Here is a 25,662-nt window from a genome sequence, read left to right on the forward strand (position 1 = left end):
GGTGTCACCACCTTTCACACTGTATATTTCTGAATAAGTATATGATATATTCTTCGTTAATCAATGAAAAAACTGTGGATAAGATCACCAGCTGTGATAAACTGCCTAGCTTCATTTAGTTAGATGGAGTTATGCTTTTCTGTTCCAGATGGAGATCAGGTCCAACATCGTACAATTGCAAACATTTCAAAGAAGTGAAACATTGCTAAGATCATTGAAATATATATTTTGCATTTCAAAGATAAAACACCAATATGTCATCAAACCATTTAATTTTCTTCCAAGTCTGAAAGTAAATTGAAGAGAGATCAGCAATTGGCAGGAGAACAAATGAAACATATTGAAAGAGCCAATTTGGTGGTGTCGAGGGAGGCAGATGTGTCAGTTTTACATCTGCTTCAGCAAAGTCCATGTTGTTTTTTCTCCCTCCGCTTTTCAAAACATATTTCATTATCTAAAGGTTTCATTATTAGATAATTGAATAATCCTTGATAAATGGCCAACTAGCACTCTGTTCATTAAAGAGCCCCTTTTATCACCATGCTGTGATTCAGTCAGTAGCAGTTTATTTGGGGAAGTTTCTGACTTTTTTTCTCAGAACTCATTGCACCTGACACACAAACAAGATTTCAATTGCAGCTGAGAAGTTTCCTGGGCCCCAATACTCCAGATGTCAATCAACTACCTCCTTCCTGAACTAGCCATTAAAAGGGAAGGAAGTGGAAACAGCACTGAGATTTCCACTGACAGTCTGTTTCAGGGTATAGGCAAACATGGCAGTAAGCAGCAGCAGAAGGAAGAAAAGAAGCAGGAAGGGTAAGTGCTTCCCTGTCTGTAAATGTAGAAAGCAAGGTGGGACCTTTACAGTTATTTTCTCTGTGAAGCAGGTAGACACACATGAGCTACATCTGTCAGTAGGTATTAGAGTTGCAAGGCTGAAGTGTGTCAGAAGCTTCTGTTTGAATAAAAGTGTACAGGTAATGAAATGAGTGATTCCCTGCCATTGACTTTCCTTTGATTATTTGCTGGTCTCTCTCTTCTTTCTTGTTAATCATCTTTCACATTCTTGAGAAGAGCTTTTCAGAAATGCATCAACAAAATGAGGCACAATTATTTAATTCAATCTTTTATTAGTTTTCTAAGAGATTTGATGGGTGGTATTCCCAGGGTGTGTCTGCAAAACTGAAAAACCAAATAATTTCATGAGATAAATGGTAGGACCACTAGATTTGTATAGTTTTTTTGCCAAGTTATGTATCTGTGAATCAGACCTCATGTATGCATTATCCTGCAAACCAGGAAAGTGGAACCATGAAATTATTTGACTTTCTTTTATTTAAAATAAAATTTCTATTGCTAGGAGCTGTTGATACTTGGGTTTTGGGGGGGGGTTTGTTTAAGTATTAGAGTTGTTAATGTTATTTCAGGAGCTAAAGCTTTAAGTAAAAAAAAAATACTGATTGTTGTAAAAGTATTCATGTCATATACTGGAGGCATTTCTAAAGACTGAGCACTTTAGCCTTTATGTGCCCATTGATGAATAAAAATAGCAAGTAATTCTGCTCAGAATAGACTACCACAGCCCTCTTTTTGTGTGCAATTTTGACCTTAGATTCTACATTAGAACATCTTTTCCATAGGAGAAGAAACTTTTCTTTAGAGCAGGGTTTAATCTTCTTGAGAAGGTTGCTGTGAGGAGGGCATCTGCTGATTGGGCTAGAGGAGCTCACCTCTGTGTCTCCAGATCATCTCCAGAGCTCAACAAGGGAAACACCAGTACAGGGCTTAGAGACAAGCATGAGCAACATGTAACTTCCCTGCAGTATCAAAAGGGTGTTCAAGGTTAAACCTCCCAACCACTCAGATCCATGAAAGAATTTCCTTTTTAGCTCTGGTTTTTAATAGGGTAATAAGGTACCTTTCTAACTATGCAACTTAATATTGCACCATCCTTCACTGGAAGTAAAAACATTCTGGAGATCACTGTTTGAAAGGAAGTTTCAGTTTGTTTCATTTTTTAAGACTCATTATGTGGTTTAAGCTTACCCAAACAAGATCAAGGTACCAAATGAGTTCATATTGCTATCAAAGCAAATGTGACCTTTAAGGGTTTGAGCTCGTTTTGTTTAAATCAAAACAGACAAGGTAAATGAAAGGCTTTTGTAGATGGGGAGCTGAGATAAAGGCAGGCTAAGTGATTCCACAGGCTTCCATGGGCTTCTGCCCACAGCCTATAGGACAGTCAATAAAAGAAAATGAAATCTGTGAGTCTCTCAAGGTCATATAATCAAGGGTGTATCCAGCTCACAACCTTCAGTTGTGGAGGTGGCTTCAGGAGCATGTATGGAGGTGGAAAATCAGGAAAGGAGACTGCTGTGTAAAGGAAGTAACACACCTCTTACATTTGGGAATTACTTAGGGGCTGGGGGTTGGGCAGGTGGAGGTGTAGCAGGGAGAGGTGTCATTATGTCAGGGCTGTTGGGCTGAGCATCAATGGAAATGCCTGACTCTCTAGAGGCACATGGCATGTGTAGAACTGTGAAGGTCAACAGAGATGCTGGTATTTGCCAGAACAGTTTACACTTATTTGCTTTGTTATCAGGGGCAACCCCTTGCTGAGTAGCCACCACAGATGAGATTTCCTGTTGGATTAATGATTTTTAATTGTGCTGTTCCTGTTATCATTCCAGCAACACCCCTCATCACAAAGCGATGTGCTATGGACCTGCTGGCATAAAAGATGTGGACAGTATTTGTCATGCAGTCCACTGGACAGTCCAGAGCACTTCCCTGTGCTTAGTAAAGATGGGAAGTCTTCAGTAGCATAGGTAAATGTTGAATTATTAAATTATGTCTACAGCACATCATAGAATTCTTGCCCAAGTGATGGCACAGTGAGAAAAGCCCAATGTCGACAAGCAGACTTTTCCACCTTCAGAGTTTGGTTAACAGGCTTGCTATTTTGAAATTCAAGGGAAGTCCACTCTCAGGAAGACTTTAAATAGAAAATTAAATGGGTTTGCATATTGCTCTGCATGACAGATTTTTTGTTAACCTTCAAAGTCTGCATGATCTAACCAAGCATGTGGAAGCAAGATACATATTTCTGAGTGCTATAATTTTTGTTATTGTAGAAAATTGCTAAAGCTAAGTAGTTACCCAAAATATTATTGTAATTCACTAAATATTCTGTAGATTAATAGTACTGTATATGGAGATAGTGGAATAGGAATGGCTGGAATAATTTTTGTGTGGCTTCTCAGCTGGCTGCTTTCAGAGGGAATTCATTCTCTGGTGATTTTTTTCTTCCTTGAGGAAAAGTATTTAGACAAGAAACGACTCCACAATTATGTCTTGGCTAGAAATTACTGTGCAGAAACTGTTTGGTCTTCCCATTCCTTTCTGATAAAGTGCAATGAGTACATCCCTTGACTCTGTGAGATATTTGTGGGCAGGGGTGTTGTGAGGGAGCACAAGCTGCTGCCACAGCCATTCTCTAAACATGAAGCTGGAAACGACAGCTCTGCTCTGGTGACAGAGAACATCAAAGCAACTAAACATGCTATTTTATCTGATGGGGGTAACAATATCTCAGCTAATAAAATGGCTGTCATCCCTGCCTATTGTATAGATAAGGAAGCTGAGGATGTTGGGATGCTCTTTGTTGGTAAGCCAAGTTGTAATTATCCTATGACAGAGCCCTTCTGGGCTATGATTGATGAAACATTTTGAGGTGGAAAGTGCCTCAATAAGTGAATTTCATTGGATTTGATGAAGATATTGCTTGCACAATGGTTCGCAAAAATAAAAACATTCTGAGTGGAACTAGGGAAACGTGGCTTTATTTAATCTGCCTGAGATGTCCTTGCCACATTCATTTATTTGTATTTTATGTTGGATGTAAACAAGTCTAATTCTGAAGTTCTTGGGTTGACCTTTTCTGGCATTGAGATCAAAGTACTGTCTGCAATAAAGATGAGAAGACTTTAAAGACTTTGGTGGCTTGTCAGAGTAGGGTACATTTAAACATAAAATATCACAACACAGCAGCCTTTGGCTAAAGCAGGCACCAAATGAAGTTCTAAAGAAATTCATTGCTCCTCAAAAACCCAATCATTATCTTGCAGTTTAATGGACTAAAAGTGGGGCCTGCTTAGAAAACAATTTTTCCTTCTTGCGTCAACCTTAACTCACGGGGTGGCTCTGCCAGTAGTCTCTAGCAGCTGTGACATGGATGTCAGCAGTTCAGAGGAAAGGCATGCCCTTTCTTTACTCAAATCCCTATGTAGATTCTAGGACTGGTAAAACACTCCTCTGAATTGTCAACCCTCTGCAAAATATCAGCCTTCCCAAAGCATGGCATGCTGTCCCATCCCAAACATGCCCTTTTCCCTGGCTCCAGCTGTTCTGTATCCCAGATCTTTCAGTGAGTCTCTGGAGGAGGTCCTGGAGCATTTTTACAGTGCCTGATCTGGAGCTAAGGCAGCTGGTATAGGAATTTGAGCTCTAATATATTGTTTTCTTATATAACATCTTGACCATTTGAAAATAAATGTCTTCTTAAACACTACTTTTTTGTGTCCATAGTCTGAATTTAGATTTGAGATGTAAACCTACTCTAAGTGAAATGTTTAGTGCTTAGAATAATGTAGAATTTGCAACAACTCCAAGCACAGAGAACATTTCCCAACAAACTAAAACTGGGATTTTCAGTACTTTGATTGTGTTGTGACTTTTGGAGAAAAATTGAGGCTATCCTGTAGAACTGTTTGTACTGATGCAACCACAGGTGGGTGCAGAGGACAAAAGGCAATGACTTCTTTTTTGATGAATAAAGCCTTTGATACATGATTTAACAGTTTTCCTAGATTGAAAACAAAGTAACCATCTTTACTACAGCTTGCAACACATCACCACATTTCCAATAGATAACCCAATTTTCAAGGGATAATTAACATGCTGCAGAAATCCACACAATGCTTCTGCAAATTACATTGATTCAGTAATCGTAATATTTATCTTGATTATTTTTGCTTGAACTTAGTTTAGGCACTTACTTTGAGGGGTTTATTTCAATATGTGAAGGAAAGGTTCTTTCTGTATTTTTGAGTGATTTTCTTGGGAGGCAAGATTTTAGCCTTTTCAACTGAGAACTTTGAAGCTGAGTAATACTCAGAGAACAATACAAGTGAAAGTTTCTGCAGTGCCTTCCTCTCAGATGGAACTTCACATGGCAGTCTGTGGAAATCTGTTGTGTTTTACGTGCATTTATGACAATCCTCCTTTTCTGTCATCTTAGTGTGCAAATTATACCCCTCACTTTAAGCAGTGGCAGCAGTGTTTTCTCTGTGCTTTGTAACTGGGGCTTTTTCTCTGAGTGTCTGCTGAGCTGAGATAAACCAGTGCAGGGCTGGATAAAGCAGGTCAAGCAGTGCTGTGGCTGTGCTGTGATGGCCAGGCTAATAGAAACTGAGATTAATAGAGATTTAAGGGGCAATTCACGTGGCTAGAGAGTGGCACTGCTGTAGCATCACTGCCCATGGTAGGACAGACCTCTGAGCTGACCCCAGTGTGGCACACAGAGTGTCTCCTCTTGCCAAAAGATGCACAGCATTTATGCAACCTATCCACACCCTCCTGCCTGTCAGTACTCCCAGGCATAAAATGCACATAATAGCACTTTATGTGGCAGGTTGTATTATGCTAGACAAACTTCTAAGTGTTTTCATCTCTGACTTGTGCCACATTTCAGCTTTATTCCATGGTATAAGTATTATTTCTGTCCATACTCTAGATATGTTTTTAATGGAATTTTATATTTTTGCCTACTAAGTGTTTTGCATCTTTGGGATAATAGTCCTTAGTCCCTTTTTCTGAGAATAAAAGCCTTCACTAGAAAATGACAAATTTATGTAGATAATGGTGATTATGAACAAACAGAATATTTCAACCTAGGATGTATTAATTAATGAAAGGTAGAGTTGTAAGTGTAGTCAGCAAGGGAAAAGTTGCTTTAGATTGATTTAGGATGCCATGTATGCCCCTCACAAGCAAAATTCATTAAGAAATCTGAGTAGGTTAACTCATTGTGCTGTTTGACATGAAGTTACAATTTTCCAGATTTTATGCCTTAGAAAAAAAGGTCCAGAAAGAGCTACCCAGACTATTTGGCATAAGGAGACCATGAGTTCCATCACTTCAAAGCTGTATGTTTCAGGAGGGAGAGATGAAACAGGAGATTTGGCCTTAAGACCAGTCTGGTTTTTGGAAGAGGTTACTACAGAAAGGAGGAGAGCTAGATGCTTTTCAAATTAGCAAATTCCACTAAGATGATATTTGGCTATTATAATCATCCAAATACCTGCAACCTTTTAACAGAGCCAAGCAGTACCACAGACCTAACTTCTCCTATGTTTTATAACCTCCTGTTTCAGTTCTATCATTACATTTAGCTTTTATTCACATCAGAAGGAAAAAAAAAAGAAGCTGTGGGGAGTATACAACAACCTGTATGATTTTATAGCGATTTTTTTTTTTTTTCCAAAATCTTCCACTGGGGTAAGACTCTGAGAATATCACTGTCAGTAGTTAAGAGGTTTTGACCATGGAGTTAAATATTTGCACCACTGACAGTAGCTGGAAATAGTTCTGTGGTTATTGTTGTAGTCATTAGTCCAGCTGAAATAATGTTGGCATGTTTTCCCTCTGGGTAGAATTCCTCAGCCTAATTGTCGCCTCCTTGCCAGACCATATTTGATATCTTCAGGTTTGGAGACTGGATGTACTCCAGCAATTAATGGCTTTTCTCAGTTATAGATTGAAATTATTTCCTTTTGTGATTTAGTCTATTATCCAGAAGAGAAGCTATTGAATTCCAGAATGTTTAAATGGGATAACTCACTAATAGGACTAATACGAAAAACTGCAGTCATCAAGGCACATGAAAGTTATGTGGGCCACTGTAGAGGATGAATATTTCACATGTTATTTTTTACTTTAAAAATAATAAATAAAACTGTTATTCACTATTGTAGTATCTTCTTCTAATAACCTTACCCTAATATTAGCTTAGAGCAATATAGGTCCAAGTGTCTCATAGAGCAGGATTAGGTCATCCCATCTAATCTCCTGAAGAGTGGCAATCAAATTTTGTCAAGATACTCCTGTCTTTCATAATGTAAGTTGGGCTGACAAAAGTAAATACTGATCTCTGTGTCTCTGATGCCCAGATCAGACTCCTTAAGGTACTTCATCCACTCAGAGAATAATTAGCCTGTGGTTTCAAAAATCAATGAATACTCTGCCACAATGGAAAAAAAAATAGCTTCTGTAGTCACTGTTTTGTGGCCTTCCATGTTGAGTTACTACTTTTCTCAAAGAAATTTTACCACATCTTTTATTGCATTGCTTTTTAAATCCAAAATGGAACATAGTGAGCATCTCAAAAGCAATTCTTAATACTGTTTCTGATATGTTACAGGAAATTATCTGCAATAAATTTGTCTTTTGGAAAAAAATGTAGCACAGTGATATCTGGGCTTCATAATGCACTGTTTTTAAGCAGCAGATTCAAAAGCTGAACACTGAGGAGCCCGGTTGTCCTTACTACAAGTCTAGCTGTCCCTGTTGCCCAAAGTCTTAATGCTACCCTTCTAAATTTGGGATTTAGCAAAAACCTTCTAGTTAAAGTTCAGTTCCTCTTTTCTCTTCTAAAAATGCTGGTAAAATGGGAAATGTAAAGATAGTTTATCTCCCATAGACCAGGAAGGTAGACTGGAAATGTGAGATGTAGGAATTCATGTTCACCCTCACCTCTAGCTTTTTGTTTCACGTGCTGTTTGATGGGTCATTGCTGAAGAAGCCAGAGAGATCACTGCCTCTGAGTCATACCCTCTGTAACTACCTGTAAATCCTTTGGGATTTAGATGTGAACAGACTAATCCTGGTGTGGTTAGACTGTCTTTCTTGAGATATGCTTAACATCTGTTGCATGCAGATCAGATAGATCATAAGATTCAGTGCATGGTAATGTGCAACCTCTTTGCAGCAACTGGAGAAATATGTCCTTTACAAGAGTGTTTATGGTTCTGGTGCAACATGCAAAAAATTCTGTCATACTGAGTTTGTGTTTCAGAATGTTCTGCAAGCAGAGTTTTGAGAAATTAGTGCTGAAAATAGCAAGAACCAGGTGCATTGGTAATTGAACAACTTCGAGTCTTATTTTCCTTAATACTAATATACAGTGGCTACTGGAGTATTGGATAGATATGTGTACACAAAATAAGTAAATACTCTGAAGAAAGAGTTAGTGTAAACAAGACATCAATCTCACATTCTGATATGTCTACTTCCCTGGAAGGTGATGATTCTACGCCAGCATTATGGAAGAGGGAAATGCAATAGGAAATCTGCAAGAAATTAGAATGCAGATATTGTCTGGCTGTAGTTTGTTTTGGGTTTGGTTGGATTTCTGGTTTTCTTTGTTGGTTTTATTTAATGCAGTTTTATTTGTGGTGCTGAAACAGAACTTCTGCTTGGGCTCCCATTCAGTTCTGCAGGAGGGAGGCATGTCCCTCCCATGGCAAATCCCTTCCAGTAGGAGACTGCTGTACTGCTCACTTTCCTTTAAGCAAAAATATTCTGATTGTGCATTTCCTGTTTTACTCTTCAATTAAAGGTTGGTATTCAGTGAAAACAAGCAAGTTAGCAATAAAAATGAAAGCTAGATAGGAAATTATGTAATTTAATAACACTGAAGTTTCTAAAACACTTCTGTTGGTAGCATTCAGAAAAAGCACACCTGTACACTGCCAGCAGTTCAAATCCAGCATAGCCCCATTCATTCGTGTTAATTCCTTGTTTTTTAAGGAGGTGAACCAAGAAACTAATGATGTGTCTCCATTACATTCTGTCTAATCCTGAACCAGCAAGCTTGACACAGGGTGTCTGCCAGGATGTTGAGGCTGGGTTTTGTAATTAAATCTATGTGGGGTGAGGAAAGTAAGAGCAGTGTGATCTTCATTCTTGACTTCTGCGCTTGGCAGGTTATGCCCCTTAGCTCCTGTAATAACAATGGTGTAGGTTAATGGGAATTGCTCCTTGGGCATTTGTGAGTTTGAGGTCAGGCACTTTATGGAAACAGACTTTTCAAACACTTGAACCAAACATGATCACATTCACTTGGAAAGAAATGCAGAAGCAGTCCTGGTATTTCTGAGCCTGCCACAAGGACCAATGGAGCAAGTCAGCTAGGGGAAAGCCTCCTTCAGAATTAGATGTGAACCTGAGTTTGTCCTTTAGTTCAAACACACCTATCTGCCTGCTCCAGGGAGGAATTCAGCAACCCAGCCTCAATTTCTGGCTCCCAAATGTATAATGTGAACTACCCTAAACAAATCAACTCCTATTAAAACTACTTTTACCAACCAGCTCTGTGCCTGAGCAATTATTTTCTGAATCATTGCAGAGCCCTACATACTTACTTATTTGTGTCCTTCATTGTGTGCCACCTGTGCCACGAGCTCACACCTCACTGTGTCACTGACCTTAAATGTTTGATACTGCCCTTTGTGCTTTGCAGAGGCTCCCAGAGCAGCGCAGCTGCATTTGGGTTCTTCCAGCCCCAGCTGCCTGGCACAGTGGGAACACAGTGCTGCTGTTGCCATGTGACATTCCAGACCCCAGGATGTAGTTCTGAGTGACTGAAGAATGATAAGCCCATATCCTGACATAGAACAGCACCACTTCTTATCATAGCCTTTGCTGCATGTTTGTAGCAAGTTTGATAAAGCTCATCAGATAATGCTCGATGTTCCCCTGCCTCAGTCAAGCTGGGTTATCTCTCAGTTACACCTTCTTCACATCTTGCTCACCCACACCATGATGGCCCAACTCTGGATTTCATATATAAGCTGTGAAGTGCTGATGCATTTCCTGGCTATGTTTTCTGAATAAATATATTTTTTGCCTTGAAATTTAGGGCAGTGTTGTCTGGAAGCTTTTATTCACCCTTAATCAGACTCTTTTCTAAGCTGCTTTCCTTCTGTCTAATCTCTTGCGTGGGACCAAAATGTTTAGATTTGAGTGGTGACATCTCACTCATTGGCATCCTGTCAGATGGGAGCATTGTGTTGCTTGAGTTCACAATATGGCCAGTCAGGAGCTGCATGTGACTGGAACTGAAATTGGGATTATTTTTTATCCGTTCCTGGTATCTATTTGCCAGTTTTCCAAATAATTCACCTAGTCACATGTCTCACTTCAAAAGCCAGTCTTGGAATTCCAGCAGATCATCTTCAAGCTATTTGGGGGCTTTTTTTCCCCACTGCACTGTCTCCGATATCACTCTGCTACTATCTCTCTCCTTTATAAGTATTGCATTTTAACAGCTCATCAGACCAGCTTCTCAGCTGGCAAATTAATGCCATGTTCTTGGGAGGAAGGCAGAAGGGGATCCTGGAGTATTCCAGATTCAAGGAGGTCTGCTACCCTGAAGAGTGAGTGGCAGCTCCCTGTCCCTTGTGCCTGAGCTGCCACTTGGGCTGTGCTCATCACCCACGCCCCTGTCAGGCACCTGAGACCCTGCTCTCCCCAAACAGGGGATGCCTCACCAGCTCTAAGTTTTGCCTGCAGTAGAAAGGGTGAATCTTCATCGCACTCCCAGGTCTTCCTCTCATGACCTGGCCAGGGAAGGGGTGTTTGACAAAACTGATGCTCTGCACTTGCAGCTCTGACTTTTTCTTGCTGAATTTCTGCTGGTCAGTGAGTCTCTTCTGGAAGAGTGATGGGAGGGTGTTGATGCCCTGCATGTAGACCTTTACTCTCCAGAGATGCAAGGGGAGATGGGGGAAAAGGGGGACAGGACCACTCAATATTTATTCCCTCCTTTAATTATTTGATCCCCTTTTTACTTCTGCTTCTCTAATTTAAGCACTTTGTTTCTTTTTGTTCTCAAATTCTTGCAAGTGCCTCTCTGGGTAAATGGTTTCTTTCCAGACAAGGACTAGTACCTTTAATGATATATACCCCACCACAACCCCATTCTTCACATATGAGTGATCACAAATTATAGAGTTCCTTTTTCTGATATTTCACAAGTGTTGAAAAGGCTGGATATTCTGTGTGGCTAAACAAATGACAATTTCTTCCCTGGCACTTACCCGACAATAAATGTTGTTCTTGTTTAATTTATAATGTCTGGACATATCAGCAAGAGATGAGGCAAACAGTTTAGATAATATACTAACCTCTCCAAACCTTGTCCATTCTCTGGAACTCAACCTGAGTGTGACTTTAATATGTAGGAAACTTTCCTCCTTCTTTTAGATGGTTCTGTCCTGTTCCTTAAACTGGGACTAAGGGAGTTTTCTGTTGTGAGACCCTTTACTACATCCAGACATGAAAGAACTGCTAATCTGAAATCATACCTTCATATACACATAGCCTGTGAAAATGTGAAAGAAAATTTTTTTTGGTGTACTTTAACCTTATAGGAGACCAGCTAGTTGCAGAGCTACTGAGTTAAAACCAGTTAAAAACTCCTGCCAAGCTACAAAACACCCCAAGAAGGCATTGTGAAAAGCTCTTGAAGGCGGTAGGGAAATGTGAAATCTTAACAAGACAGAGCTTGCAGTGGAAAGATTTTCTGTGCAGCAACTGCATGATTCCCTGCCCAGGTGTAGGACAAAGATGTATCACGCCCATTATGAAAACAATTCATATTTAAATGAGATTTCCAGCCCAGTTTCTACAGTCTCAAGTGGTTATTCTAAGCATCTGCTCTTTCATGCTGATTTAGACCAAGCTCGAATGCTGAATCTTTGGAGAATCATAAACAAATTGTGTTAAATTGCCATTAATGGAAACAAATCACAAGAAAGGAAAGGCAAGGTTGTTAATGGTATTGCTGCTCTTAACTCGGGCTTTGATGGCAGTAGATGCAGTCCTGCAGCACAGAAGTAATGTATGTAAAATCACCCACTGTTCTGAGACCTCCAGACAAGCTAAGCACAGCGGGGGGAGTAGCACTGAAATTTGTTTTACAGGAAGCCTTTCATTTCCTTGCTTTTGAGGGGTTAAGTGAGGCACTTCAAGCCCTGTTCTCCCATGAGGGTTACACTAGGGAAGGGTAGTTCTTGTTTCCCCCGGGGCTCCATAGCAGCTCTGGCAGCAGAAGCTACTGTCAGAAAACAGCCGGATGCAATGAATCAATGTATTCCCCAGGCACCCCGGCTGCATTTCCTTCCTACCCACTGCTGTCCACCTCTCAGACTGCTGTGCCCAATAGATACTGTGTCCATCTTGATAGATGGGTATGCCCCAGAGGCCTCCAGCCTTGGTTTCCACAGATAGGTTTGCATGGATTAGGGAAAAAGTAATTGTTGATGTTTTAATTGCATTAACTTTGTGTCATGGGGGAACTGCACTAACTAGAATGTGCATATACTGTAGTGTAAGAGCTGCTTGGAGTCCTCAGTAACATCAGGCTACATTAAACTTATGAAAATCACAGTATTGGACTTATGTTTGTTCCAGTGTGGCTTTGGGAAAACTCAGAGTCAAGAGTCCTTAATTCATTAAAATTCTTCTATTCTCTTATTTCTACAAAAATGCCATTTTTTTATAGATTGGGAAAGACTGAAAATGCACAAATGATTCTGTTTAGCTTTGGATTTCCACCTAGTATTTTTGTTAGTTGAAGTGAAGGGAGGAACAATTTATTTCAAAATTTATAAAATGGAAAACAAGAAAAACTTCTCTGTAGTTGTAAATCAATATGACAGGTTTCACCCCAAAATTAACCCTTCATATTATATGTCGTCATATCATAAAAAGTCTGTCTCAGAGATGTGCCCAGTGCAATGAAAATCTTTCACAGCTGTTTGATAAACCCACTATCATGACTTTTCCTCATAACAGTTTTCATGTAAATAGGGAAATAAATTTATAACCATCTTCTATCCAAAATAAGATATATATATAATAATATAAAAATTATAACTCCAAGAATTTTCCAGTGTTTGTCACAAAAAGACAAATTATGTAATTCTGTAGTTGTTTTCCAATTGTAGGTTGTAGTTTCATAAGGACACATTATTAAAATACCATATATTTACCATATATGACACATTAAATCTTGCCCTTTAAAAGAGACATGGAATACAACAAAAAATGTTCCAGGCTAGTTTTTTTGCCCCTAAAATCTTATCAGATTCCTCTAGCTTCCAACTGCATCATGACCCTAAAATCCACAAATCATTCTTCCTTTTTATATTAGAATATTTTAAAGTTTCTAAAAGAATTTAATGCTCTGTACAAAAATGTACTCATATGTATGAGCACAAGTGTTTTCAAACAGAATTATTAGCTCAAATCAAAATGAAGCTCTAGAGGTATAACAGTTTCTCTTTTTCTTTTTTTTTTTTTTTTTTGCTTTTGAAGATCTATAATACATTTTCAAGTGACTAGTAAAGGTATGGTTACAATACATTGATTACTATAACAGTAGTTGATTCTATCTAACCATAATGACATTTATGTACAGTAAAGTACATGCCAGCTGTACTTTTAAGGTAAAAATGGAAAATGGATTTTATTATGCAATTCTACCATGCAAACATCCTACCAGTATGCAGTTACACATTCCTATATCTCCCATATATCTTTGAGTTACTCAACACAAATTTCCTTGGAAATTATTTATAACCTTCCTTCCATTTTGATTGGTAATGATGAGATTTTAGAGCAATCCAAATCATAACACTGCCATATAAAAAAAAATAAATAACTGAAAATGGAAAGCAACCCAAAAAAAACCAACCAAGACTAGAATTCCAACAACCTGCTCCATGCCCCCACTGTCATTTCTCAAGACAGTGCAGCCATCCAGGTAATGCCTTATGCATCAGACTTGAATGCAAGATTACCATTTAGCCATGATAATTAACCTTGTCATTTGGCTAGTCATATCTGTAAAGTCTCCAAATTCTTCATAATTTACTGGAGACAAAAAATCTTTAAAGAAATGTGTATTCCCAAAACGCAGCCTGCAGTGTTCAATGAGTATCTGTGCAGGATTAAATACACATGCTGTAATTAAATTAGGTAGCAACAAAGCAGGTGGGTTATATGAGTGCTGTCACTTAAAGTATCCTTTCTGCATAGGCAGAAAATTTTGTCAAAAAAAAGGTTTTTTATTCTATAAATCCCATTGTTTTTTTCTGACACCCTTTAAATCACAAATCCAACAACATTATAAATCATGTAAAATTTGGAATATTACTTTAAGCCCCTGGGTTGCTCATTGGAGTGCTGTCTGAATAAAAAATTCAGGTTATTTACACAGGGAACTTGATAATATTTTTGCCATCATTTTTTTATCTTGTAGAGTACTTTGTGTGAAAAAGAATGTTTAGATAGACTGTATATGAAAATCCTTTCTGTTTTTTTCAGACTTCCTCTCTTGCCTGTCTCATTAACCTAATAGTTTTCCATAGCCTACTTACATCAGTGACTTTTATGTCATTAATTTCAATGTAAGCAGGATGTGGTCCAGTAAATTATCCTCAGCACTGACTGTTCAGTATTACTTTAGACCAAAAAAAGAAAAATAAAAGAAAGTTCCATATTAATTTAGCTCTTTAAAATATTCATTCTTCTGTTTGTAATGTAAGTTATGCCATTGTTCAATGTTCAAAATGTTTCTGTAATGATCTGAAAGATCTCTCAATGTGCAAACTTACTAAGGCCATACAGTCACCATTAAACCCCTTGCAGACATCACAAACATTGAGGAAAAACACCAATAATCCAGTGAAGTTATGTAGGCATAATTGTACTGAATTTATTGATAACTACTGAGTGAGTCATTTTAATATTATTATAAATCCTTTGTACCACCTGAAAAAGGCAATATTGCTGGATATTGAGGACCATGGTTGAACTCCTAGAATAAAAAGCCGAAAAGAAATTTTCTTGCATGTAGCCTTTAGATTCCTTACTTCTGTTATTCCTCTACTTTATATCAAGTTCTGCCACTATCAGTGACCTTCTGCTTCTCATCTTCCAAGACTACTATCCTATGAGCTTTCCAAAGTGAACACATACTCTTCTAGAATCGGTAATATTTTCCCAAGATCAAATTTATTTTACAACTATAATAAAGTAGTCCACTCACTTTTTTTTGTTGTCATTAAATGCTACGGTCTTGGAGCAAATTTAGGTTGCAAAGGAGTCAGACACAAAAATTACATAAGAAGTGGACTTCGTAATCAAGATTTACAAAGTTTTCTGGGACCTGGTCTCTGTAATGCTACATGACAAACCAAATTATTCATATTCTCATGTTTGTTTGTTATTTTTAACTGGGTTCAACATCACACTTTTTCTTCCCTATCATAATTCTGCTTAGGCTAATTAGGTTTTACGATGGCATTCTTCAAGATCCAAATCATATACAGCCTCTGCTGTATTCTCATGAATATCAAGGCTGTAAAATAAAAATTGTTGACGTGTGTTGGCAAAGTGCTTTTGTACTTGGATTCCTCATTAAATTACATTACATTTTAGTTTTAATGAGCATAATCCATTTGATACTGTTGACCCACATTCCCATGAGGAAAACTGCAGTTCTGAATTGATATTTGCATGTCTGAGTCAACCAAGTCACATTCAAAATCATGTCAGACTTCAAATCTCAAAAAATATCCTGTTTGAGATATGCTGGGGGTTGTGACTAAGTTATATTCCAGAAATGTATTTCTGCAAGGCTTTGTGGCTTTTGCTGTACTTTAATCGTGTCACTGCCCCAGCTTCAGTGACACTTTGCTTATCTGCATCCTATCTCTGTAAACAGCTTATGAGAACTCTGACCATCAGGAAGCAGGAGCACCTTTCTAAAGCTCATCCTTGGGTGTCTTTTCTGAATTCATATTTCTTCTCCCTGTCATGCTCCTAAATCATTTCTCTTCTGCAATAAATTGTTATTTCTCTCCCTGTTAGAATTCTTTCCTGTCATTCATCATGTTATGAGTACCTTTTGCTTGAGAACAGGAAAAAAATCCCAGTACATTTCAGGAAGCCTTTAACTCTTTTCCTTTCTCATGATGTAGAAATAGAGAATTACACTCAAGAGTGCCACATTCTTTGGGAGACTTTCATTGGGTTTTTTTCTTCCAAAGTTTCAGGGTACTACAGAAAATGGGCTATTGGAAAGATGAATTTATCAGTATTGTGAGTGTTTCTCTCAGTTTGATAAGTAGTGTGACTGGATAAGGAAGCTTTTGAATTTTTTTTCAAATTCGGTCTGAAAATTACTCAGTAGACAACAGGAAACCTTGGAAGATTTTGGAGAGGAAATGGTTTTATTGAGTCATTCCAGGAGATCAACTATGCAGTTCAAAGCATGAGTTTATGATTTTGTTTGACCTTTGATTAAGATTGCTGGACCCCATGCTCGTAATGACAGCACATGGTGAGGCTCTGCAGAGATGACAGTCTCAAAACTGTATATCACTCCTTTTCACTGAATCATTGGAGGCCTGGGATTAGTCCTTTAAAATTGTTCATGTGAGTTTGCAGGTACAAAAATTATGACTTCCAGAGCAATTGCTAAGAGGTAAGGTTTAATACATGAATCTTGCTCATCGCTTTGTTAAGACCTTTAGGATAACTAAAAAAGAACAATATACTTAAAGATTCAGGCCAGTAGTAGGATAAATGTATAAGTCTGTTTTCCAGTAATGCTGAGAAATACCACAGAAGGTCTTTTAAAACAGGCCATTAAAATTGTGCATTTATCTTTAGTGATTCTGCTTTGATGTCAGAGAATGAAAGGGTGATTTCTTTACGTACTTTTGACTTCTGTTTTTTATAATTCAGAATTCCCTGACACATCCTCAGAGTGAGCTTCTACCTGTGGATTTTTTGATAGAAAAAATGTTATTGGTTACAACCATGGCAGAACATGCACTTGTCTCAATCCTTTATTCCAAGTGTATATCCAATTAAACCATTCATTTCAGTGTCCCACTGATTGTCTCACTTCTTGATTCACACAGGATGAGGGCAGATGAGTGCTGATGAACACCTGATTACATCCTTGGCAATGGGAAAACCATATAGACAAACATCAAGAATGCCAGCTCAGCATTCAAGACTTATACAAGTGAAATACCAGAGCCAAATTAAGCTTATACTGTACTGCTTTCTTCAATCATCAAATGTAAATATATTTCTCCATAATTTGTGTCTTGCAGATGATAATGAGTGTGAAAATGCTACTCAGCCTTGTGGAGAGCATGCCAATTGCACAAACACAGAGGGAAGTTATTACTGCACGTGTATGTCTGGTTTCAAACCCAGCAATGGTCAACAAATTTTTGTTCCTAATGATGGAACCTCCTGCGTGGGTAAGTTATTACTGTCTGCCAGATAGCTTTACATTGTCACTTCTCTCTTATTTCTTCTCTTAATTATAGAAATCTAGCAAAATGCTTTCATATTTGTGAAATTTGGAGTCTGTATATAAAATTCCCACATTTTGGACTGGAACAAGCTTGCTTAATATTCCAGTTCAGGCCTACACTTCTCCCTGGCAACAGAGCAGCTCCCATTCAATGACACTTGAATCTTGCCTCTGCTTGCCATATATTTAAATCCAGATGCCACAGATTTACCCAATAAATATATATAGTTAAGGCAGCATAGAAATCACCAATTGACCCATTTGTGCCACAATATCACTGATCTGTGAGCATGGCGGTCACATTCCGTGGGAAAAAAGTGACAAAATATTCTGCATTCAGATCTGGATCAATAAAATTCTCTAAAAGTTTGAACGAGTATACTTCAAATATATTTTGTTTGGAAACTTGGTTGGGATACTACTGGTAATTTTTCAAGTCTGGTCAAAAGCAACGAGCAAGATCGGTGGTTATCCTACCTCTTGTGCCATTCATTAACTTCTGTGTCTGTAGCAGTTGAATGGAACATGTTCAAGATTACAGGGGAGGAAAAGTTCTGAGGAAAAATGTTATTTCTGAACAGCCATGCCATCCTTTAGGATTTCCTCTGAATGGAAGAGCTGTAACTATTTCTCTTTTTTCAAACTCCTGGTAATTTTCTCTGCATGTTGCAAAAGTCCTCAGGGAATGGGAAAATGAGAAATAAATCTATTGCTCTTTACACCTTTATGCTGACTGTGTCTCAGTCTAGGTATGTCTCCTGTGAGCTCCTGAGTGCTGACAACCTCTCTTCTCACTGCTCTTAATATCAGCAGAGTGGTTGCATATTAAGCCAGAAAGTGATCTAATCGACATTTCTTGCCCATTGCTCACATCCATCTAAAAGTGCTCTGCTTTATCCAGCTGCTATGAATCATTCTTAAATTAGCTGGGATGGAGACAGTTAGCACATTGAGCTGTAAATATTCTCACAATTTCTGCTCCAGGTTTTGATTTTTACATTATTATATTTCCTCAGCCTCAGAAGTTTGTCTTCAAAGTTATTTGTCTGACTTTTTTGTGTCACTTTAACTTCTTACCATTACTTCTTACCATGCCTGATAATTTCTTCTCTTTTTTCACTCTTTACTGGCCAGATTGATCTTTTTTTATCCTCTTCTAGAGTTTAGTTTAGTACTTTTTCGTCTTTAAAATCCACATGGAGGAGCCAAGAGCTTTCAAAACTCACACTGAAATTAAAAAATTGCTCATGGGAACCTTTTCTCATTAAACAATTGTACCAATTACTTTACCAACATGTCAGTCCTAAAGACAATCTTTGATCCACAATAAATTTTTTTTCTTTATCCGTCAGGGCAACCATGATAGGATATATTTTACCCTGTGGTTCTGCTGCTACAGGTAGCAGATATGACTTGCACACTGATATTCATGTATTTGGGCTGACAGCTGAAGTAAATATCAAAATTTCATTGTAAATAGAGTGCAAGTTATTTAGTACAAATTACAGAACACAACTACCAGATACCCATCCTACACAAGTTTATAGAGCACTACAGCATATTTTTAGATTCTGCTAAGTCTTAAATTTTCTTGTTAATATATGTATATATTTAATATATGTTATATATATATTATATATATTATACTTCTATTATATGTATGTATGCATATATGTATAGTCTAATATATATTACATATAATATATATAAATATATATTAAAGTATATGTGCATATATATACACAGCAGTAACTTTAAAACTACAGTGGTTGAATTTTGGAGTGTATGCCATTATGATCCCTGTTTCTTTATGCCCTCAAACCTCCCTGAGTTTCCAGCAGTGCAAGTGTGGTACGTACCCAAGGGTGTGCAGTTCACGTTCAAAGTCCATGCACATACACGTGTGTTTCCTCTTTGGAAACTACAGGCTCCCAAGTAAAAAGAGATAAGGTTTCCCAAGATGGTAGATTAAAATAAATCTTGGGACAACAGCTTTGCGAAATGCTGGGTCACCCTTAATCCAGTCAGAATGCTGAGTTTTGAGTTGAGGTTCAAAAGTATTTCACCCATGTTATCAGGTAGAATTGGTGAAGAGATGACAAAGAAAGATGAAGATAGAGGAGGAGCTGGACAGTAGGAAGGGAAAAAGAGGAGAAGAACAGGATAAAGGAAATGGAGAAGAAAAAATGCAAGAATGCAGAGATGTGGCATTTCTGAAGACATTTTTCTGCTGTCCTGAAAGTGAGCTATTAAAATCTATTTTTTTTGATTTGTGTAAAAGCCATACTTTTCTTTATATTTCACAATTTATCAAATGTTCAACTTCAGATAAAAAAGTGAAATATAAGCCTAATTTTTTCACCCCAGTCAACAGAGTAAAAACACGAAAATGGCCATCAGTGAAATTAATACGACATCCTCACCACTCTGCCTTTTCTGGGAACATGCTATTAGTTCTCTTCAGGTATTTCTGAGAGCACTGGGAAGGCACCCATTCTCCATCTCATCCTTTGCTATGACAAGGGAGCTGTACAGTGGATGGAATCTGGCGTTGGGCTACAATGCTCACTTTTCTTTTTCCTTTGCCATTCATAATCTTTTTCATTTCTACTTTGTGTGTACTACTGCCTTCCACAGTGTGGAGACACGGGGAGGGAACATCTAGTCCTTTGCAATTGGACTTTTCAATCACTTGCAAGCTACTAATAAGCAGAAGGTATAATGTAGACATCAAGCTGTCTTGACTGGCTGGTGAGGAATCAAAGCGATGTAGGTACAATCCTGTAATTGGCAAGACTGAACATAATAACTGTTCTCCGTACTTTTAATTTAATTGGTATTTCCTTGCCTGCTGCAGTAAATGAGGAGTGACAAAGCACAGAAATAAAATAAAAGGTTATAAATCTATTTTCACACTAGCCTAAGTGGTGTTGGTGATACTATTTTTCTGATCGCAGCTATTATAAAAGCTTCAAAGTTCTGCTCCAGGATTTGTTTTGAATATTTACTGAAAGGCCATGGCTTTTTTTACAGACCTATGGCAAATGTTCTTCTGTTTAAAAAGCTGCTGTTCCCCAACCTTTGCTAGGGAATGCTGTCTCTGAAGACTGCTCACGCAAGCCTTGGCAGCCCACTCCTTCTCCCACAGCACATCAAGGGGAGAGTTTGGGATCCTCACACCAAAGCTCCACTAAAACTGGATTGCTGAAAGCACTGACAAGCTGTTGTCCAGTGCGGTCCAACAATTGCATATTTGGTTAAAAAGGCATAACTACAAAATATGAAGAAACAAAAGCCTACAGCTACTGCACACAGCATTTCAAAGCAGGAACTTAAAAGCTGCATGCTTGCAACTGTCACAAACTGTTGGCTGCCCCTGACAATCTCATTGATTTAAAAGGGATATGAAGCTGATTAGTACCTTGCAAGATCAGGCACGTTGTCTTTTAATTTTGTCATCCAGGAGTTGTTTTTTCCTTCTGGAAACAGTAAATTAAATAGGCGTGATATGGACCCATTCCATATGGACAACTCAACTGCAGAAATTCTATTTGCATATACTCAACATGGTGTCTCTGTCAGACTTTAAATAGCAGTCCTGTTTCCAGAGATGTGCCAAAATACTTGGATTTCTGCTGTTGTTTTGGATAATCATGTCTTAAAATCTCAGTTACATTTAGTATCTGACATAATTACAAAAAGAAGTTGCATGACTGCCGAATAAATTATTTACTGATCTAAAAGGTTATGAAAGGAAAAGTGTCATGATAATTTTGAAACATTTGTATCAGTAGATTATATGGAAACCTGATCCATAGTAACAGTATTCTCAAAAGCATTCAAATGTAACTTTTTAAATTTATAGTTTTTTGCAAGTTTTGGCAAAGATTGTTGTCAATTGCTGCTGTTTTAGCACTGCATTAAATGATGAATGGCTTGTTCAGATGTACATGTCCTCCATGTAGATGACAAGGCCAAAGAAATCTTTGGTTTAAGGGTGATGCGTTTTCACGTTAGACAAACTGGCTTTGTCTTGATTTTCACCCTTGCCAGTTCAACTCATTCAAAGTCTCTCTGTCTTACAGTCACACAACAAGGCACTGACACACACCCACTTGTTTCAAACAGAGCTTTATAATTTACTGATGTGAGACGTTATTTAAATGCCAAGAGTAAGAACTCTAGCCTTATGTCTTTAAATGACAGCATTTAATTAGGAAGTATCCTGTGTGTAGCACTATATCATGCTATTTTCCTTCCCTTTTGCCAGATTGGTTCATGTACAATGTGGTTAGCTCCATAACTATGAATACTGAGTTCACAGAAACCATACCAATGCGAATAATGCAAAGCTCACTTCCTGAAAGAGAAATATTAGCAGTTTGGGGCATTAAATATGGAAATAAACTATTCCCCTAATGCAGAAAATCAAAATCCTGCTTTAAACTTCCATGCTGGCACCAAGCCATTTAAACATATTGTTTTCTTGGTGGCTCTACCTGCAGAGCAGGGTTGGCTGTGCTGGGAAGGGCAAATGCACCTCCAGCCCCACATCTCCTTCCTGTCTGTGCAGGAGCCTGAATTGCTTTTCCAAGGCAGCTTCTGAACTTCAGGCTTAAAGCACAGCATATCAGGTACAAAGCAGAGCCAATGGCTCATTGAGTAAAAGAAATATATGAGAGTGAGGTGGGACTTCAGCCTTGAATCCCAGGGAGACCTCTGTCCATATTGACAGATGGCCCCCAAGTATCCCTCAGGTATTTTTTTGCATTCTCTCGATATATCCATGTACACGCAGTATATCTTTCCATTTTTCAATAATAACCTTATTTCACGTGCATTATTGCTCATTTTTGTGCTCCTTTTTGAAAACCACTGAGATTCTTGTATCAAAACCAGGGTGTGTAACTAGTTCCTATAAGCTAATAGTGTATTTCCAGCCACCCCCTATCTGCTGTCTGCTTGTCTGCTCTTGACACCCCTCTGGCTGAGCAGAGGCTGCCTATCAATTCAGATAGCTCTTCTCCTCCACTGATTAATTAACCATTTCTCTTTTCACCAATTTCTTTCCAATATTAAGCATCATACCAGTTCTTGACTGGAGTTGTCATCCTCTCTCCTCCATTCCCTGCACTGTCTTTCCTTCAGTTCAGTTCTCAGGCTGTAACTTTAAACCCACTCATGTACCACTTCATTTTTCAGATATACCTGTCCCAGAGTTCTTCATTTTTTTTCTCCTTTCCAGCACAGCATTTCACAGTCCATTACTTCATTCTCCAGAATTATTTGGTGTAGTTCCCAGTTTGCTTTCTCCATTGAGTTATTTGATCTTTATCCTTAGCCAGCCAAACAATGCAAAATAATCAGTACTCCAGCCAGGGATTTAGTACCCAGCTCTCCTAAATGGATCAATTCATGGATTTCCTTACTGGAATTCATTGGTTTTACTCTTGGTCTATGCCCCACCCAGTTACAGAACTTGTCTACCTAATGGCGATTTATTCAGAAGCACAAAAGACATTTTAGGCAAAAGCAATTTAAATGTGAATAAAAAAAAAAAAAAGGAATATGCCAAGTACAGAGTGAACTTTTATAGTGTCTATTTAAAGCTGAAACTTAAAAGACAAGTCTGCAGATCGTTTTTTCTTTTTCTAACTGAGCTGAGAAAATCTATTTAGTCTAATCTCTGAAATATGGATTTCAGATTATTTGCATCATGCCAACCATTTGTTAGGATAGAATTAATATAGTTTTAAAACACAAGCAGTGTAGTATAATACAGCAATAAAAGTGGTGGTATAAAAATATGATCAATTATGATTTATCTTTCTAATCCTTAAGTATTATAATTGGCAGGGGTTTTGCCATTGAGATTGTGGGTTTAGTTTTTGGGTTTTTTTTATTACATGAAATTTTATTATGAAACAGCTTGTGGTGTGTGAGGCTATTATCAACAAAGCAGCAAGGTGTTAGTCTGTAAATACTTAATAAAAATTCAATTTCTCATGATATTTGCAGATGTAGATGAGTGCAGCAATGAAGGAACTGTTGCCTGTGGAGATCATGCAAAATGTGAAAACGTGGATGGAGGGTTTAACTGCTCCTGTAAGGAAGGTTATCAACCATCCACAGGAAAATTGCAGTTTAAGCCAAATGATGGCACTTCCTGCCAAGGTACATGATATTATAAAGGTTTATGTGTTATTATAGAGATACATCTTCTGAGAAACCCACCAGTGCCTATTTATCTTCAGTTAGATTAATCAGCAAGACATGAGAAAGAGGCAAGACTGTGGCATCTACGATTCCTGAGAATAGAATAATTTTGTAAATGTGTTTTTGCTAAACATTGTGATGAGATCCATTTGAAATAATGGTTACCTCTCCACAGTTGTCAGATCTGCACTCCTCTCTGTAAATTCAAGCTGTCTCTGCTCCACCTGTGGAAGTCCCATAAAAGAGACCAAACTCTCTACCTGAATAAAAACAGCTCATTCCAATCCAGTGCTACAACTTTGGCCAAGATAAAATCTTTGTAATTGTAGTTTGAGAATGGAATGCAGTGTTTTATGCACATAAGTTCAGAATGCTGGTGGTTTGGGCAACGACTTAGACAAGAGCTTTTGCAATTAGTATGTATTGAATATTGATTGAACTGCAATGTATAATTAGTTTCCCTTTTTATTTTTACAGAAAATCCAAAGGCCAAGTGTGAGTTATTCAAAGACTGTGTAGCTGAACATATTAATAGAACTTTAGCCAGAGTAAGTAGCATTGGTTTGTAGATTAATTTTCAAATCCTTTAATTGTTTCTGTTTGAAATCACAATTTCAATTATAATAGTTCTTAAAGAGTTTTTAACAAAGGTTTGAAGCATACAATTGAACTTAAGCATATTTACCAAAGGCTTTTTCATAATTTCAAGTTATTTGAACCGGGTTGTATGTTCTACTCATCATAATAACTTGCTGGGAATCTGCATGTTCTCTTTCCAGCAAAGCAAGTCATGATGCATGAAAAATTCACAAGTGTGGTAATCACTCAGCTGTTTCTGTAATTTCTGGAGTTACACACTGCTGCATTTACTGATGTGCAATTATTTGCTTGTTCAGAAGGAAGGCAAGATAGCTTACAAAAGTAATGTCAACAAGTGACTAAATAGAAAAGGGAGCCATAACATCTTGGTATGCTGGTTTATTTACTCCTCAAAGGCGAGTGTGTAAATTATACAGGATTTATATAAGCAAATACTCAGTGGCCAGAGATTTTTCACCAGAAAATTCTTTTTTTCACCAGAAACAGAGATTCCTGGAGCCAATTAAAAATAGATTAATGAACGTACTATCCACTATTCTGCAGCCACTGTATTGTCTAATTTTAAAGGATAAATGAAGCACAAGAATAAATAAATTAAAAGTAATTGTATATGTTTACATTTGTTATTAAGAAATTTGATTAAGTTTCTGGATCCAAAAAGATTTTATTTTAAAGATTTTGATTAAACTAGTATTATATGTATGCTGTGTTTGCATACTTTCTATGTTTACGTGCAATGTAATACATTATATCAAATGTAATACGTGCTTATCTCAGGTGCAAAGACATGGTAAATGCTAGAGCAGAATCTTAGAATGAGATTTTTTAAAGATATACTCAAACAAACTTAAATTAATAATTCAAAATACTTTCCTGTAAATAACTGTTAGATTTTTAGCCTGTTTTCTAGTTCTGTTCAGTTGCAAAGACAAAGCAAGCCCCATAAAAGCTGTTCAATAACAGAGAGATCATACAAAATCAGATGTTGAATGTTTTATTAATTAGATTCCAGTATTGTGAAGTAAGAATTCTTCTCTTATTCAGCCATGAGACTGAAATGCGGAAGGTTAATCTTCATCTCACACTTTCCTGCCTATATTTTTAAACTAGCTGTTTTATGTAAGTGCATTTAGCAGTTTATAAGCTGAAGCACTGAAGGAGAAATAGGCAGTAGCATTTACTCAACTACATGCTTTATAATTTGCATTTGAGAAAAAACAACTAAAAAAATACAAATACTTCCCATCTGCTCCCACCTTTTCAGTTAAAATTTAAAAGAAAAGTCAATAGATTAATACAGAACCAGAATAATCATATCACTGATTTTAATTATTTTTGCAGAACATTTACTGGTTCACTTTAGATCATCGGATAAATAAAAC

At 37.6% G+C, this 25,662-nt stretch overlaps 1 protein-coding gene across 1 annotated transcript in view; it reads left to right on the forward strand.

Moving 5' to 3' along the window:
- ADGRL4 (adhesion G protein-coupled receptor L4) overlaps positions 1-25,662 on the forward strand; it is a 71,403-nt gene that overhangs the window by 19,835 nt on the left and 25,906 nt on the right. Inside the window, 3 exon segments of the mRNA XM_062497343.1 lie at positions 17,256-17,408; positions 23,483-23,638; positions 24,158-24,228. Coding sequence (XP_062353327.1) covers positions 17,256-17,408; positions 23,483-23,638; positions 24,158-24,228 — 380 coding nt within the window.

This window comes from Cinclus cinclus, chromosome 8 (assembly GCF_963662255.1).
Source record: "Cinclus cinclus chromosome 8, bCinCin1.1, whole genome shotgun sequence".
Lineage (NCBI taxonomy): Eukaryota > Metazoa > Chordata > Aves > Passeriformes > Cinclidae > Cinclus > Cinclus cinclus.